This window comes from Melanostigma gelatinosum, assembly GCF_949748355.1.
Source record: "Melanostigma gelatinosum genome assembly, chromosome: 22".
Taxonomy (NCBI): domain Eukaryota; kingdom Metazoa; phylum Chordata; class Actinopteri; order Perciformes; family Zoarcidae; genus Melanostigma; species Melanostigma gelatinosum.
Window position 1 is genome coordinate 12,676,746 of NC_136655.1, and position 14,837 is coordinate 12,691,582.

The 14,837-nt window shown below is 42.9% G+C and overlaps 3 protein-coding genes across 3 annotated transcripts; 1 reads left to right on the plus strand and 2 right to left on the minus strand.

Moving 5' to 3' along the window:
* Nucleotides 1-120: 120 nt before the first annotated feature.
* On the minus strand, nucleotides 121-5,851 carry dnai7 (dynein axonemal intermediate chain 7; the record flags this gene model as incomplete). Its single annotated transcript, XM_079294892.1, has 16 exons — nucleotides 121-396; nucleotides 506-619; nucleotides 1,275-1,433; nucleotides 1,529-1,743; nucleotides 1,831-1,990; nucleotides 2,080-2,249; nucleotides 2,451-2,541; nucleotides 2,614-2,735; nucleotides 2,851-3,023; nucleotides 3,179-3,282; nucleotides 3,421-3,555; nucleotides 4,152-4,289; nucleotides 4,521-4,625; nucleotides 4,919-5,007; nucleotides 5,205-5,277; nucleotides 5,804-5,851. 16 exons carry the CDS (start codon nucleotides 5,849-5,851, stop codon nucleotides 121-123), a joined length of 2,172 nt encoding a protein of 723 aa, XP_079151018.1.
* Nucleotides 5,852-5,906: 55 nt separating this feature from the next.
* On the plus strand, nucleotides 5,907-7,117 carry lyrm5a (LYR motif containing 5a). The gene is made up of 3 exons (XM_079295007.1): nucleotides 5,907-6,018; nucleotides 6,300-6,372; nucleotides 6,468-7,117. The coding sequence occupies exons 2-3, from the start codon at nucleotides 6,328-6,330 to the stop codon at nucleotides 6,678-6,680; spliced, it is 258 nt and encodes an 85-aa protein (XP_079151133.1). The 5' UTR covers nucleotides 5,907-6,018; nucleotides 6,300-6,327; the 3' UTR covers nucleotides 6,681-7,117.
* Nucleotides 7,118-9,402: 2,285 nt separating this feature from the next.
* On the minus strand, nucleotides 9,403-14,235 carry slc5a8 (solute carrier family 5 member 8; the record flags this gene model as incomplete). The annotated part of the gene is made up of 17 exons (XM_079294893.1): nucleotides 9,403-9,522; nucleotides 9,619-9,707; nucleotides 9,801-9,904; nucleotides 10,030-10,247; nucleotides 10,702-10,788; nucleotides 10,878-10,945; nucleotides 11,052-11,161; nucleotides 11,342-11,430; nucleotides 11,603-11,732; nucleotides 11,896-12,036; nucleotides 12,238-12,353; nucleotides 12,657-12,695; nucleotides 12,819-12,886; nucleotides 13,001-13,052; nucleotides 13,158-13,223; nucleotides 13,632-13,751; nucleotides 14,002-14,235. The coding sequence occupies 17 exons, from the start codon at nucleotides 14,233-14,235 to the stop codon at nucleotides 9,403-9,405; spliced, it is 1,851 nt and encodes a 616-aa protein (XP_079151019.1).
* Nucleotides 14,236-14,837: the final 602 nt, after the last annotated feature.

The following is a 14,837-nucleotide window of genomic DNA, read 5'->3' on the forward strand; positions in this document are numbered from 1 at the left end:
TAAAGTAGCCTATTCTACAACAGATGTGTGTTCTTATGTGCATCCCAACGTACATTTCAAGTTCAGGTGTTTAACGTATCTTTAATTTGTGAAATGAACTTGGGGTTAAATCGACACAGGTTATGAATACATCAGGGGTCTGGTGGCACACAGCAGGCTCTGTACTGTATCCACAAACAGATAATTGGATACTCTGGTCCTGGCTATGCCTTCGGTGCTCATGTCGTCCTGGAGCGTGTGGATGAAGGTGGAGTGAAACTCAATTCCCGGATGATGCTCTGGAGAGAAAGCCTCACTCTTCTCTGTGATTTCCAGCTTCAGACTCCTCTGAGCACCGAGCAGGTAGAGACTCCACGAGCCTTTCGGCACCGGGGCAGGGCTGTGGTGCTCACACACCTGGCAGAGGAGAGGGAAGGAATACAATCAAGCTGTTCCATGTATGATGGGGGGGAGGGGGGTAGAATGCTAAATGAAATCGGCTGCATCTTTGTGTGAGCGAGAATACCTGCATGACTAGATGCGCCGCTCCACATTTGGCATTCCACTTGCTCCATGAGAAAGCACAGGCAGAGGCGAAGAGGGCCATCTGTTTGTAGGCAGCATGTTCTGTGAGTGGGTCCTGAGGAGAGAAACCACACGGAATATTTATAGCACTGTAACCTCGTGAAATGCAAATAAGTATCAGTAAAGGTGAATTTAAAGTCACTTATTCGGTAGAATGGTCCCTCTCAGTTTCACATCGTTTATGGTGAGTAGGTTGTTTACAATTACATGATGTTTTTTTTTAATGTGTAACAATCCAGACATATTGCCACCCAAATCTGCTGAAGAATATCTTCTCAAAAATAGGATTTGTTCAATTCTTTTTGAGAGCCACGCTTTCAGAGTTTAGACACTTTGGTGAGTTTTTTTTTTTTTTTTTTTGGTTTTGAGAGAAATTCCAACAACCAGTGGAAGGATTTCCATGAAATCTGGTGCAGACATTCACGTCCTCCAAAGTATGAATTATGTTTCATTTAGCGCCATGATCAGGCCAGAATTATAATTTGTCCAATAATCGACAAACTAATCAACCTCAGTCTACCAAATGTTAGCATGCTAACAAACTAAAATAAGCTGGTAAACATTACACCCTTTCGCACAGATAATGTCATCTCCCACTTCCTATCACTTTGACACCGACGTGTGGATACATGCCAGACACTGCTGCAACCTGGCCCAAAGCCCACGGCTTGTTCTTCCATTCTGAAAACAAATGAGTAAAATATGCAGACCTTGCCGCAGGTGCTGGCGTATTTGTCCGTGTACTCATTCACAAAGATGTTGATCCCGGCGTTGAGCATGGCCCTCTGCAGGACGGGGCCACTCATCCACTTCCCTATGAGGTGAGAGAGACCCCTCTCTCGCTCTGACTGCAGCATACACTGATTAGCCTGTTAGTCAAATAAGACACAAATATACAACAGTCAAGCCAGATCTCTTGATTTATTCCTCTGGCATGTGCTGACCGTGCTTTCCAGTCTCTTACCTGGATCGTGATGCTGAGGTCGATGAGGGCCCCGTTGATGGTGAAAAGAGCCGAGTCTTGGCCCAGTGGCCTGAGCTCCCAGCTCTGGAAGGGAAAGTTTGCATAAGTATCCTGCATCAGCACAAAGGCGTGGAAGGAGTTCATATTGAGGGAGATTGTGGCCTCCGCCTCCTCGTAAGACACGTCTGTGATACCGTCCATCCTCCACTGCTTCCCTGGATGAAAAAACCCTGTTACGTGACTGGTTTGTTTTTGTTTTTTACACCTTTCTGTGCTGGAGAGTATCAGATAGCATGTCCTACCTGCAGCATCCCAGCGAGCCACTTGGGGAGTTTCCAAGAAGACGACCGATTCGGGCAGCGTCACAGACACACCGACAGGAGGGCAGGCGAGCGCTTCGTTTTCCTCCAAGTTGGACTTCTCAGTGGGGTAGGGGAACACCTGTAGCCCATTGTGCAACAGCTGGAAAATCATGGGTACGGAGAGTGTTGTGTGAGGTTCCCATTAGCTGATCAGGCCTGGTGTAAGCAGCAAACACTCGAACCCTTTACCTGTCTAATTTCCCAGCCATTGACCTGGCGGGCTTGTGGCGGGAGGTGAAACGTGTCATAGTAGAAGACCCCACCCAGAGGTGTGTACTGCATTAAGTCCACCACCTGGACACGCTCACCGCTGTCCATCATTGTCAGTTGCACTCGGGGAGAAGTCGATACCCCCTCAGCTGGAGGGAGAAAAAAAAGGACCTATTTTCACAACAATTATTGATGTAGACACGTCTTAATCTACATTAGAAAACATGAATAACTTTGCTGTTGTATGGCTTTAGTCCATGTATCAAAATACCGCAATCATTTTGACTGCCGGCAGTTTTACATCCGGTGTGGTTACATGTGGAGTGTCATGAAGTGTCGTGGCATCTTACCTTCGAGTGCCTCCATCTGTGTCTGTATCTGGCTCCCTCGGCCTTCCGCAGACTGCAGGCTGCTTCTCCTTGACCGTATACTGGTTGCACTCTGTGAGAAGCAAACAAAACTAGAACACAAACATCACACTGAATTGAATAACCCAGGCCAGGAACTTCTTACCTCACTGCCATCAGACCCTTGGATGGACTGCACCTCCGCGTCCAGGCTCTGCTGCTGGGTCTCGCTGTCTTCCGTCACCTCCCCCTCACCTTCCGTCTCCCCCTGCTCGGGTACATCTATGCCTGCAAGATACCTGGGACCAAACGGATGAGGAAAGACATGAACACTGTGCAAAGAGAGCATGGTTTGTACTACCAGCGTTATTATTCATAGTAGTATTAGCAGTGGGGAGAGTACTACCAGATAAGTACCTGTGGCTGGGTGTGTGTATTGTCAGGTGAGCCATCCTGGCCAGCAGGGACAGGTGGTCATAGCGCGTGTGGAGGATCCGCACAGCGACGTTGCTCACAGCCAGCTGTTTGGGAAGCTTAAAGCCCAGGCCCGCCTCTTCAAAGTTTAAACCTTTAAACCTGAATGAACCCGATAGAAAGAAAGAGAATCCTCGATACTTCAAGCTAAATATGAATGTTGCAAATAGAGTTTTGCGACCTAAAAAAAACAAAACCTCCCTCTTTCTTTTAAAGTCACATTTAACCCAGATAATCTATTTGTTTCCTCCACAAACCTTGGATTCTTCTTGAGGTTGGCCCAGAGACCGAGTGTAATGTTGTCATCTTTGACCACAGTCTGCATGTTGCCCGTCTCCATGTCGATGTCCGCACTGGCCTCCTATGACCAGGGAGGCACACAACACAAAGAAACAGGGATGAGTCCAAAAAGCCATCTCACAGCGTGTTTGCAGATCACGCCTTGGCCCTCACAAAATACAAAAAAGCAATTTCACATGTGAAACTATGATCCGCGTACCTTGAGGATCTCCTCGGTGGTGAGGAGGTGTTTAGAGTGGATTAGCTCCACCAACTGTACGAGACCCTCCTGGTACTTCTGGCCCTCTTGTGGATCAGTAACGTCTCTGAGCAGACCCTCCAGCTCCTCCATCAGCTATGAGGAACAACATTCCTATATTTCATACATTAGCTGGTTGTAGGCATGAGGCACAGTGGTGGTGTTGATTGCGTTGGTCCTGGATACTGTAGCTCTGTATATATATATATTACTATACATACTGTAAGGGTATCACTTTGGATAAAAATGGTGAGTTGAATAATTTCAAAGGAGGCCGATTCTGATTTATTAATAGAATAAATTGAGCAATGTAGAGAAACAATAGTGTTCATCAAATCAAAATAGAAGACTTGCATCTCATTTACTACTCGACACTTTGAGGGAAAAACACAATCTTATATTTCTCTATTTTGAAAATGTGCTTTTTCCTGCCTTTAATTTGTCTCCCTGTCTCTCATTTTCATATATTAATGTTACAAATAATAATATATATTATTAACAATAATAATACACAACTATATTTATGATAAATATGAATTAAATTGAAGCAAGCTAATTTTGCTTGGGAAGCTGTAACCATCAAATATTTGGTGTTTATATCAGATAAATAACTGATGGTTAAAACTAGAGTTGATTTACTCTTCACTGACTGATCAACTCAGTGCATGACATCTACCCCTCCACATACAGACCTGTAGAGCGACGTTACATTGCTGGAGCACGGGTGCGATTTTGACCTCTGGGTCATCTCTCCATAAGCTGATATACGTGTTGACATCCTTCTGTACTGCTGGGTCCGGGATCCCACCACACTGCGTGTATCTCTCCCACTGGACACAAACAACATCATGTGTGTTAATATCGGCCAGAAATTGTTTTTTTTAATCCGTCTGAATATAGGGACAAAAAGAGAATATGTTGTATCGACATTGTGTATTGATCACAAATTGTTGGATTGTCTGCTCAAGAAAAACTACGGAAGCCCTGAGAGGAAAGATTTGCCACATGAAAGGATTCATGTGGCAGATGTTCTCCCTTTTCACTTGGACAGGAACACAAACCTGGGCTGTCTCCACAGCATCGGTTGTCCATTTGATTACTGCAGTATGATTGCTGTCCAGTAGATGGCGGAGTTCCTTCCACTCGTCTTCTCTGCGCTCTAGGTCCTGTCAGGAAAAGACACCCATGACAGCAAAGCATACAGCCCCAGTCCACTATACTCTATCTATCTATCTATCTATCTATCTATCTATCTATCTATCTATATATATATATATATATATATATATATATTTATTTATTTATTTATATATATATATTTATTTATATATATTTTTATATATATATATATTTATTTATATATATTTTTATATATATATATTTATTTATATATATTTATATATTTTTATATATATATTTATATATATATTTATATATATCTCACACAGGGACATCTTACCTTTAACTCAAGCCTTTCTAGCTCCTTCTCCTTTCTCTCTCTCTCCAATCTTTCCTGCTCTTCTTTCTCAGCTTGCAGCCGTGCTTCCTCTATAATGCAGAAGAAGCAAATATAAAGTGTACACAATATGTCAACACGTATCCTGAAACTGTAGGAATCTCTTTTATTCCTTAAACGGGTGCTTACGGAAGTTCAAAACAGGTTCTCAGACAGATGACCTTGTATCAGTGTCCTGCAGAGTTAACCACCTGTACTGCAGAGTTTAGATGGAAAGTATCTGGATTACCTTCCTCTCGCAGCCTCCTCTCCTCCTCCTCCTGCAGCCGCTTCGCCTTCTGAGCCTTCGTCAGTTTACGACTCTTTGATGACAACCAGCAAATAAAACCAATTACAAATCAGTGTTTATCAAGGATGTCTCACTACTACGTGTTGGAAAAAGGTAAGTTACTGAGGAGAAGCGTGGTAAACACAGTGCTGGTGGCGCTTACTGTAGGATAAGCTGTACTCTATACCTGGCTGCATACATCTACACTACCTACAGCCTGTATGGTAAACAGCATAATGTAAATCTAGAATCCTAAATGTGATGACTGATATTTGCTCATACCTTCTTTTTTTTCTTGGGTGGCTATCACTCACAGGAGAACACATAGAGAGAAAGTTAAAGAAGGATTTTTAAACGTGAACTCAAGACACAGGGGAAGACATTGGTGAGAAAATGAAGAAAAAGAGCATCAACATGAAGGGTTCTTCCTGCTGACGCTAACTTTAAAAGTTAATAGGTTGTATTCTCAGTCTTACTTTCAAGGTTTTGTTACAACACAATATAATAAGGTTTAATACCAAACAGGAGTCCTTTACTCGAAGAAAACTGTGAAAACTCACCATACTGATGGCTGAAAATAAAAAGCGCCACAGCGTCCTGGTAACCATAGAGACGCATACGCATGCGTGGTTATCTGTTTCTATTTGCGACAAAACGAAACGACTTACGGCTGTATAGCTGAGCCGTCCACTATAGTCCCAGGAAGGACAAAGAAGAGAAGTCGTCTCTTCACAAACGTGCGGTTTGAGTAAAGCCACCCAACAGAAGAACACAGGTACATATGAATGCACTGTTTAATATGGCTATTCGTATATTAGCCTTTGATGAATGTAGCTTGTGTTGAATGCTAAATAACAAGTTAGCTGCACGTTAGCTAACGTTAGCTGATTCCAGGGTGGCACGTTGAGGTGTCGCAAATGTTCTCTTTAGGATTCAGGGAGATTCTGGTTAATTACACTGTCTGACACTTCTCTCACGCCCGCCAAATGTTTCTGTCTCTGCTGTCATGGTCGTCTCAGTTAACGAACAGTTTCTCTTTCATATTCTCGTTTCCAGAGGTGAGGAGGGGCATCTCCTTTCTGGCATGGCCAACAATTTAAGGGGTCAGGTTATGAGGCTTTACAAAACGGTAAGTGAATAAAGTCAATGAAGCACGTATACACACGGGGTTGCGGTTGTCCCGTTCTATGCGTTTAATGAGTTTCTCTTCCTCCAAAAAAAAAGCTGCTGTATCTTGGCCGCGAGTACCCGCAGGGAGCCGCTTACTTCAGAGAGCGCCTGAAGTCCGCCTTCATGAAGAACAAAGACGTGACGGACCCCGAGAAGATCCAGAAGCTGGTGGCTCGTGGCGACTTCGTCATCAAGGAACTGGAGGCGCTGTATTTCCTCAGGAAGTATCGAGCCATGAAGAAGAGGTATTACGAACCAGAGAAGTAATAACACGCAGGAAAGCACAGTCAGCAGTTCTTATAACTCAGAAATGAAGGCAGGAACAGTGTCCCCTTTATGGAATAAACTAAGTCTGCCTCACAAGGATCCATCTGTAGGAAGTGCCAGAAAGTGATGAAGATGTTACAGAATGGGCATTGTATTTTTTATACCAAACTTGTAACTTAAAGGCCAGTGTTTTAAATCACGAATATTATGTTAATATATACATATATATTATGTATATATGTTAATATATCAGGTATCCCTCCAAATCATTTCCACATGCCGGAAGCCTACGTATCAGACTGACTGAATCGTATTGTACAATGTATTTTCAGTGTATATATTTGTAATTACACGTTCAAACGTCTTGAGTGAATGTATGTATCAATGCAAACAAGCAGTTTTAAAACTTGTGTCAAAATAAATATTTTTAAAAATGACAGCAGTTTTTCTTTAACAATTGAACTCCCTTTACACTTTTTATTTATTTTTTTACGAAACAAATCAGCAGTCGTGTCAGTCAAAGAGTTGAGATCCATTTTCAGGTGCTGAGTCTTTATAGCTGGCATTCTAATCAGGCTGGTGTGTGGCCCATCAGCTGTGGAGCAACAACCTGAGACAGCAGACAGGACACAGACCTCTAGTGGAAGGGAGGGGCCGTCACAAGATCAAGAAGATGGAAAAATCACAAGTCACAAAAAATACTTTTGATATGAAAATGTTAGAAACCTGCCACAATTCCGTTCTAATTGTAAGGTTAGAAACCCTGACATGTTAGAGAAATGGGAATACAATTGAAATAAGATTTGTTTACTCAAAGTTGTTTCAATCGTGTTAGAATAAAAACATCTGAAAATGAGAATTTGTTAACACGCAAACCCCAAATTACCCATATTGTCATTTTGACTTTTGTCTGAACTGATTCCTTATTTATGGCAAATTTCAATCAGGACATATCTGATAATAATATCACTAAATTACTGACTGCCTGGAATGTTTATTTTACAGTTGAGACGAGGTACCTGTTAACTCTGATGAAAGACATTTGAAAAAATAGTATTAAACAGATTTAATATCAATTCTGTCAAATCACACTTTAATCTGAATGAAAAATCAAACTACTAGTCACGGTCTGCCTCTTAATTTAGTCAGGGAAACCACATTTAAGAAAACCTACAGGTCTGTTGAGGTTTGCAGACTCTGGCTTCGTGAGTAATACAGAACAAATAGTCCTGGAAAAACATCACAGAACCACACACCGCACTTTAATAACACACATATCTGAGAACAAAGCCACACTCTCCTCATAAGTGCTGGTGATGGACAGCCGATGGACGGCTGGGATAAAAACCTCAGACCATTGGTGGGAGAGACCAACCAATGTGAAGCCATACCTACACCTACAGACCAGCGACGTTTTCAGTTCAGTCATGAGTAATACTTTTTAGCGCAGGTAAAAAAAAACAACTCACCCCATTGATAAAGATTCTTGTTTTAAGAGGCTCGTCATTCAGCAGACTGGATCAGAAACAAAATCGCAGGAATATATTTTAACAGTGATGGAGAAAGTATACACATGTTGTACTTAAAAAAAACATTAATACCACATGGTGTAAATACTCTTTTACAAGTAAAAGTCCTGCATTCAAATCTTACTTACTCAAAGTCTTACTTAAGTAAAATTACAAAAAATAAACTTTAAGGAGCAAAAATAAAAAATACTCATGATGTAGAACATTATACATTATCTTATTATAATTATTGAGGCATTAATGTGTTCATCACTTTAATGTTGCAGCTCATTTTATAACCTTAATCTGCTAAGTAACTGGTAACTAACATCAAGTACACGTGGAGCAGATAATGTACACAACTATACATGCATTAATGACGACACGCGACATGATACAACGGAGATGTGCGCGTTTATTTAACGTAAAGTAACGTCCAGACAGTGGTGGGCCGTCAGGGCCAGCTCAGCCTTCTCTGCTGGCCGAAACAGAATCACAAAGTTGTAGCTATTTTATCATTTAATCATTTTTCAGAAATACACGACATATATCATATTTTTTTTTCCCCATTATCTTATTTTCTCATTGCACAGCTACCGTCTTCCTCAGTTGCTCTGCTTCCAGTGCAGCTTGTTTTAAGTAGAGCTTTTATCCAATCAGATCTCACCTCTGTGTCTCTAAGGACAGAGGCCTGAGGCCCTCTAGGACTAGAACCTAACAGTATGTTATGTCATGAGTCAAAAAATAAAAAACACACACACTGGAAAGAGAACCATTTTCTGCAAATAGTATATTTTGTTTTCAGTTTTAAAATGCCAGAATGATGATTTTATCAGGAGTTAATGTAGTGCTGATTTTAAAAGGGTGATTCAGATCAGGGTTCACTGATGTCCACCTGGCCAGTGACTGACTGTTACATGATAATACAGTAAAATACACTGTATCTCAGCATTGATAAACATTATTTATATTTGACATGTGCAGGTGGACAGCTTGTCACAGGGCTAGCACACATAGACTCAGACAGACAAAGACTCACGACGTACATGCAAACACAGATGAACCTGACCTGCATGTCTTTGGACTGTCGGAGGACACTTCGGCAAACACAGGGGAAAAACACGAAAACTTCACACACTTTTTCTTTTCTGTATTTCAGCTGCTTCATTTACATTTCTTGTATTATTATTTCCAGTAATCACGTAAGAAACATTTCATGTGCGAATGCTGCCTTTTGTTAAATCCAGCTCAACATCGCAGAAAGCAGGATTAGCGCTGCCGGTTGTCTCCTCTCCGGCCGTTGTCAGGTCGAGCTCTCCTGTTCGTCTCGTGACCTCAAAAAAGGGAAGAAACGCAACGCAGAGAGTCAGCAGTTAGTTATGTTATGAGTCGATAGCATGTGATATTGCTTCGCTGCCCACATCGCTTACTCTGTCTTTAAAATACTTGAACAGATGATAAACAGTTGTGTCTTCCTTCATTAATGTAAGCCTCGATTCCACCTTCAGCTTCCAGCCTCCTGAAACGTACATTGAGAACACATAAGAGCACGACAGAAACAGTCATTTGTTCACAACAATGTAAGTCACGCAACAACATATATGTTGTGTACCTGTCAACAGGCTGACTAACAGTCCCACACTGACAGCTGTGATGGTTCCAATAGGACTGAAGTAAAAGTAGGACAGAGAGTACCAGCTATCTGCCAGCAGAGGCCTGGAGGTGGGAGGAAATAGTGCATGATCAGAAAATCTGAATTTTTTTTTCGGGTTTTCCTTAAACTCAACACGAACACACATCTCACTAACTTGATAATCAATCACAGCCAGTTACACACTTACCTGCCGTCTATGTGGTGTAGTGGGGCTGTGGTGATGGAGGCCGGCTGTGCTGGCAGAGCAGTGGCGGTCCAGTTGAGGCTGTCCGTGACGGTGAAGTTACAGCCCTCAGTGGTCAGTGACAGAGGTCGGCTCATCTCAAGAGGGGGAGGGTATACCTGGGCCCCGATGCCCACCCACAGAGACACCACCAACCCCGACACAAGGCCCGACAAAGCCCCCTAGAAGACAATTGAATCACTGAAAATGGTAAAACGTCCTTTTTGGAGAAGCAGGTTTAAATGGTATACAGACGTTTTAAAGAGGTGGGAAGTGAGAACGTGCCTTGATGTGTAATCTGTGGAGCTGCGCTAGTTTTGACATTTTATGAATAATTTTACCCTAATGTATGGGGTATATTAATGTCCTCGGTGTGAAATATATAATTTATAGCAAGAAGAATAGATAGAAATTCCTATTTTGGGGTTTGCAAATATCATGCATTGAATAGCTGACAAAAAGCAACATTCATGCAAAAGATAATCTGCAATCCTGTAAAAAGGTTATATTTTATTTTTTAATGATTTTTAAATTGAACACATACATACATACCCATAACAATGTCTTTTTTAATACTAGCATGGGTTACTGGAACAACAAAGACAACCAAAAACAGTCAGATAAGAACAGGCTTACTTTGGAGTTGGCAATTGGACAGAGGATACCCAATGTAAACACGCCAAGTAAAGGACCTCCAATGATCCCAAATATACTGATGACTGCCTGTATAGAGAAGCACACATTCAGTTCATTCCTATAATAAATCATAAACCCCAGCTCGTGCTAAAGAATACAAAACAGATTCACTTTACCTGCAAGATCCCTCCCATGAGTGAAGCCAATCCGGCCATTCCAATGCACAAAACCCCATAAATGATACCTGCAACACGGACGACATTCGGCAATTATTTGAGGTTTTAACTCCTCAATTACCGCCAAGCAGACAACTCGTTCAGCTCAAATACACATGAGAACTACCCACTCACTCAGTCCTTTTGAGCTCCAGGACAGGTGTCTCTCAGACATGTTGGTGTACGGTTTGATCAGGTCCTCTACCGTCACCGCAGCCAGTGCATTGATGCTGGAAGACACTGTGCTGGGGTTGATATGACACCAAAATCACACACAATGTAGTCAAGGCAGAACCGTCATACAAATACATCGCATATACGTATGCAAAGAATACAACTTTTTTCCAGGTCAATGCCACTTTGTAGCATGAGCATGAGCTGATATGCTGATTAAAGATAACTTAAAAGTGAAGTACTGCATTAACCTGAGAGATCCGCTAAATGCAGCTGCAACAAACAGTCCGGGGAGGCCGGGATAGTCTCCCAAGATGTCCATCACCAAATATGGCATCAACTGCAGAGGACGGGGGACATATGCATAATGCCTTCATACACACATACCAACTATACATACAGATATTAACCTGGCTTAGGTGTTCAAAATCAATCATCAGTTCATATCCCACACACAAGCACACAGTCAAAATAAATCCCACAATGTTTACATGTGTTACTCTCCGTCGTACCTGATCGGGAGCAGAGACCAGTCCGGCGGTCCATGGGTCACACTTCTTATAGACCGAGAAGAGGCACATTCCTGCAAACACTGAGCACAGCAAGATGGACCACAGGCCTACCAGGTTGATGTAGAGAGATCTGGAAAAAGGAAGAATCACACATAGAGAAGCAGCGCACACACGGACAAAAACATGCAAAAACTCCTCTGCAGCGCACTAACCCCTGTATGGCAACAACAGACAATCAAATGAGCCAATATCGCCGAGACTTATACCCCATCATGTGTCTCGGTAAGACTCACAGTCTGGCATGAGTGATGCTCTTGCAGGAGATGTATCTCTGAACCTGGGCCTGGTTGATCCCATAGATACTGACCCAGACGAATGTCCCTCCGACGGTAATGGTCCAAAAGGTGTTTCTCCTCAGAGGGTTTGTGTCAAAGCTGGTGAAACGGAAACAGAAGGCAGTTTGGACCAAACCTTTCAGCACCACGGAGAGAGACAGAGAGGACAAAGGCTTTGAATGTTTCAGCACCATGAAGGCAGCATGTTGTTTCTCATAGTACAGTACTTCTGTGGAGTGTTTAATCGCTTCCTACCGTTCAATAGAGCCATTCAAAGTTTATATCCTGACACATACTCACTCCCCAAAGTTGAGTCTCCCCCCTTGTTGTGAATCTGAAATGATGGGGAGGACTCCGCCTTGTACGATCACGGACCTGATGATGACAGACAGGAAGCCTGCAAGCATCACACCAAGCTGGAGGGGGAGATTTCCATCATTTAGGTTGCTTCTTCGCTGCTTTTTTGTCCCGGTAGTAATCCTAATTTCACCGGTTTGTTGCACTTAAAACATTGTACACCGTTAACGTATTAAGTATAATGGGTCACAATGTTTGTGTTTTGGATGAAATCAGGTTGATTTGAAATGACTTTTCCATTTTTTTGTTTAAGAGGAGATCAGTTGCTTGCTGTCGTGGCCTACAGCTGCTAGCGAAACAGGTATGGCACTATAATGACGTATTATTACCAACCACTTGTTGTTTTACAACCAGAGGCCTACCTGAAACACATCTGTCCACACCACCGCCCTCAGACCACCCTGTAACAATGCAGACCACAAACAGGTGTCAAACATGTCAACAAATCCAGGAATTTAAAGAAAAAAAAAAAAAAGAAAACCTCAGTGATGTCAGCACTCAGGTGAGCAGATGAAGTCACATACCATTGTGCAGTAAAAGGTACAGACCACACCTGTGGAAACAACTGCCCCCCACAGATCCATCCCAGTTACTGCAGAGAGAGGGAGGGTTTCAGACGAACTCAACTGAGCAAAACCAAGCAGCTCTAAGTGCCCTCGTGCAGGAATGTTAAACCAAGCTGAGCGTGGAATGAAACCTAACATACCTTGGTTCAAAGCGAGAGCTGGGGCATAAATAACTATTCCAGTGTAGAGGACCTGTGAGAGAAATGATACAGACACAAAATGACCCTCGGGTGTCAGATTGGCTGTTTTGCCCTCCGTGGTCACAGTTTGTTACGTGTTGACTGGCTTCTTACTCACCGTCTGAGCGATGAAGAGCGCGGTTCCCAGCAGACGGGTTGCTCTGTTGAAACGCAGCTCCAGATACTTGGCAGAGACAAGACGCAGACAGAAGAGAGCAGGCTTTATATCAGGTCAGTATCGGGGAAGAGAAGCTATAAGACCTTTCTTATCACACACTGACCACTGGCAGTGCTTTACACACAAGAAATGACTCGTTTTACTCCCCCTCACTTCGGATCAGTGACATTGGATCAGTGACATGTCCGTCCACCAGTGTTCATGTCTACACGTGGGCCGCTTCTAAAGTCACTTTAACTTGCTGCCCAGAAAATTCCAAAAATGTGTTTAAGAAATCAAAGCGTATGACAATATTTGGGTCAGTTTCCACAGTATTTTACAGGTAAACCAAACATTTGACATGTTTCATGACTGTTAAGACGAGAGAAGAGAAAAGCCACACGACCGTCAATCTAAAAACCAAAGCACACTCACCTCATACGTGCTGGTGATGGCCAGCCTGTAAAAGACTGGGAGAAAGATCTCAGATGTGACCACCATCGTCATCATGTAGGAGAGACCATAATACCCAAGATTGGCTCCGTAGCGGTATACCTAAGGACAACATGCAGCAATATGTATGTTTTTTCTATGATTATCGAAGAAAACTGAGTTTATGTCCCATTCATGTCTCCTTGCCTCTGCATTATGTCTCATATTCACTGGAAACATCAGGGAAACTGCATCTCACACCACTTTAAAAACTTTACTTATACATCCCGTAGACTGAACCAGACACAAAATATCTTCTCAGGAGAGATGGTTTTTTGAATTAGCCTCTTGGGAATCGGCTCTTTAACTTTACCTCGGCTGGGTTGGACAGCACTGTGATGGCTGACATGAAGCTGGCGGTCAGGGACAGGGAGACGGGCAGGGCCGTCAGTCTTCGGCCCCCCATCAGGAAGTCCCCCAAGCTTCCCTGTCCCCTGTCCGCCCAGGCGTGGTAGACCCCGACGGAAGCGGACACCAGGAGCATGACAGCAAACACGGCGTAGTCTGCTACCACAAAAGAGCCAGTGACCAGAGAGTCCCCTGACATTGTGGTGGAAGTCAGACCAAAACTAGAAGGAAAAAAAAACTTTTAAGACTGTGGTTCCAACTGTTCCATGTGTCTTGCAGCTCCTCAAACGGGTGAATGGAAGTCCTGACGCATCACCTTCTCACTCAACACTGAGCCGAGAGCAGGACCACGGACCGAAGCCTTGTCTGTGTGTGTGTGTGTGTGTGTGTGTGTGTGTGTGTGTGTGTGTGTGTGTGTGTGTGTGTGCGCGCGTGTGCGTGTGCGCGCGTGTGCGTGTGAGAGAGAGAGCGAGAGAGAGAAGAAGAGAGGAAGAGAGAGCATTCCAGGCAGGTTCATGTGGAGTCAACAGGCAAGAGAAGGAATTGTTCACGTGACTTTGAGTCCAGACTCCAGACTTACACACACTCTATCAAAACATTGACTCATTACTCATGACGTTTGAATATAATTCAAAATAAGAACTTTGCAACATGTCTATGTTGTGCATCTAAAAAAATAAAATTAAAAAATAAACAAGCTAAATTCTCAATTGCCTGCAAATGTTTCTGCTGACGAACCATTTAAAAATATATATATACTCTCCTGTACTACAGGTGATATTCACTGCTTTTGAAATGTGG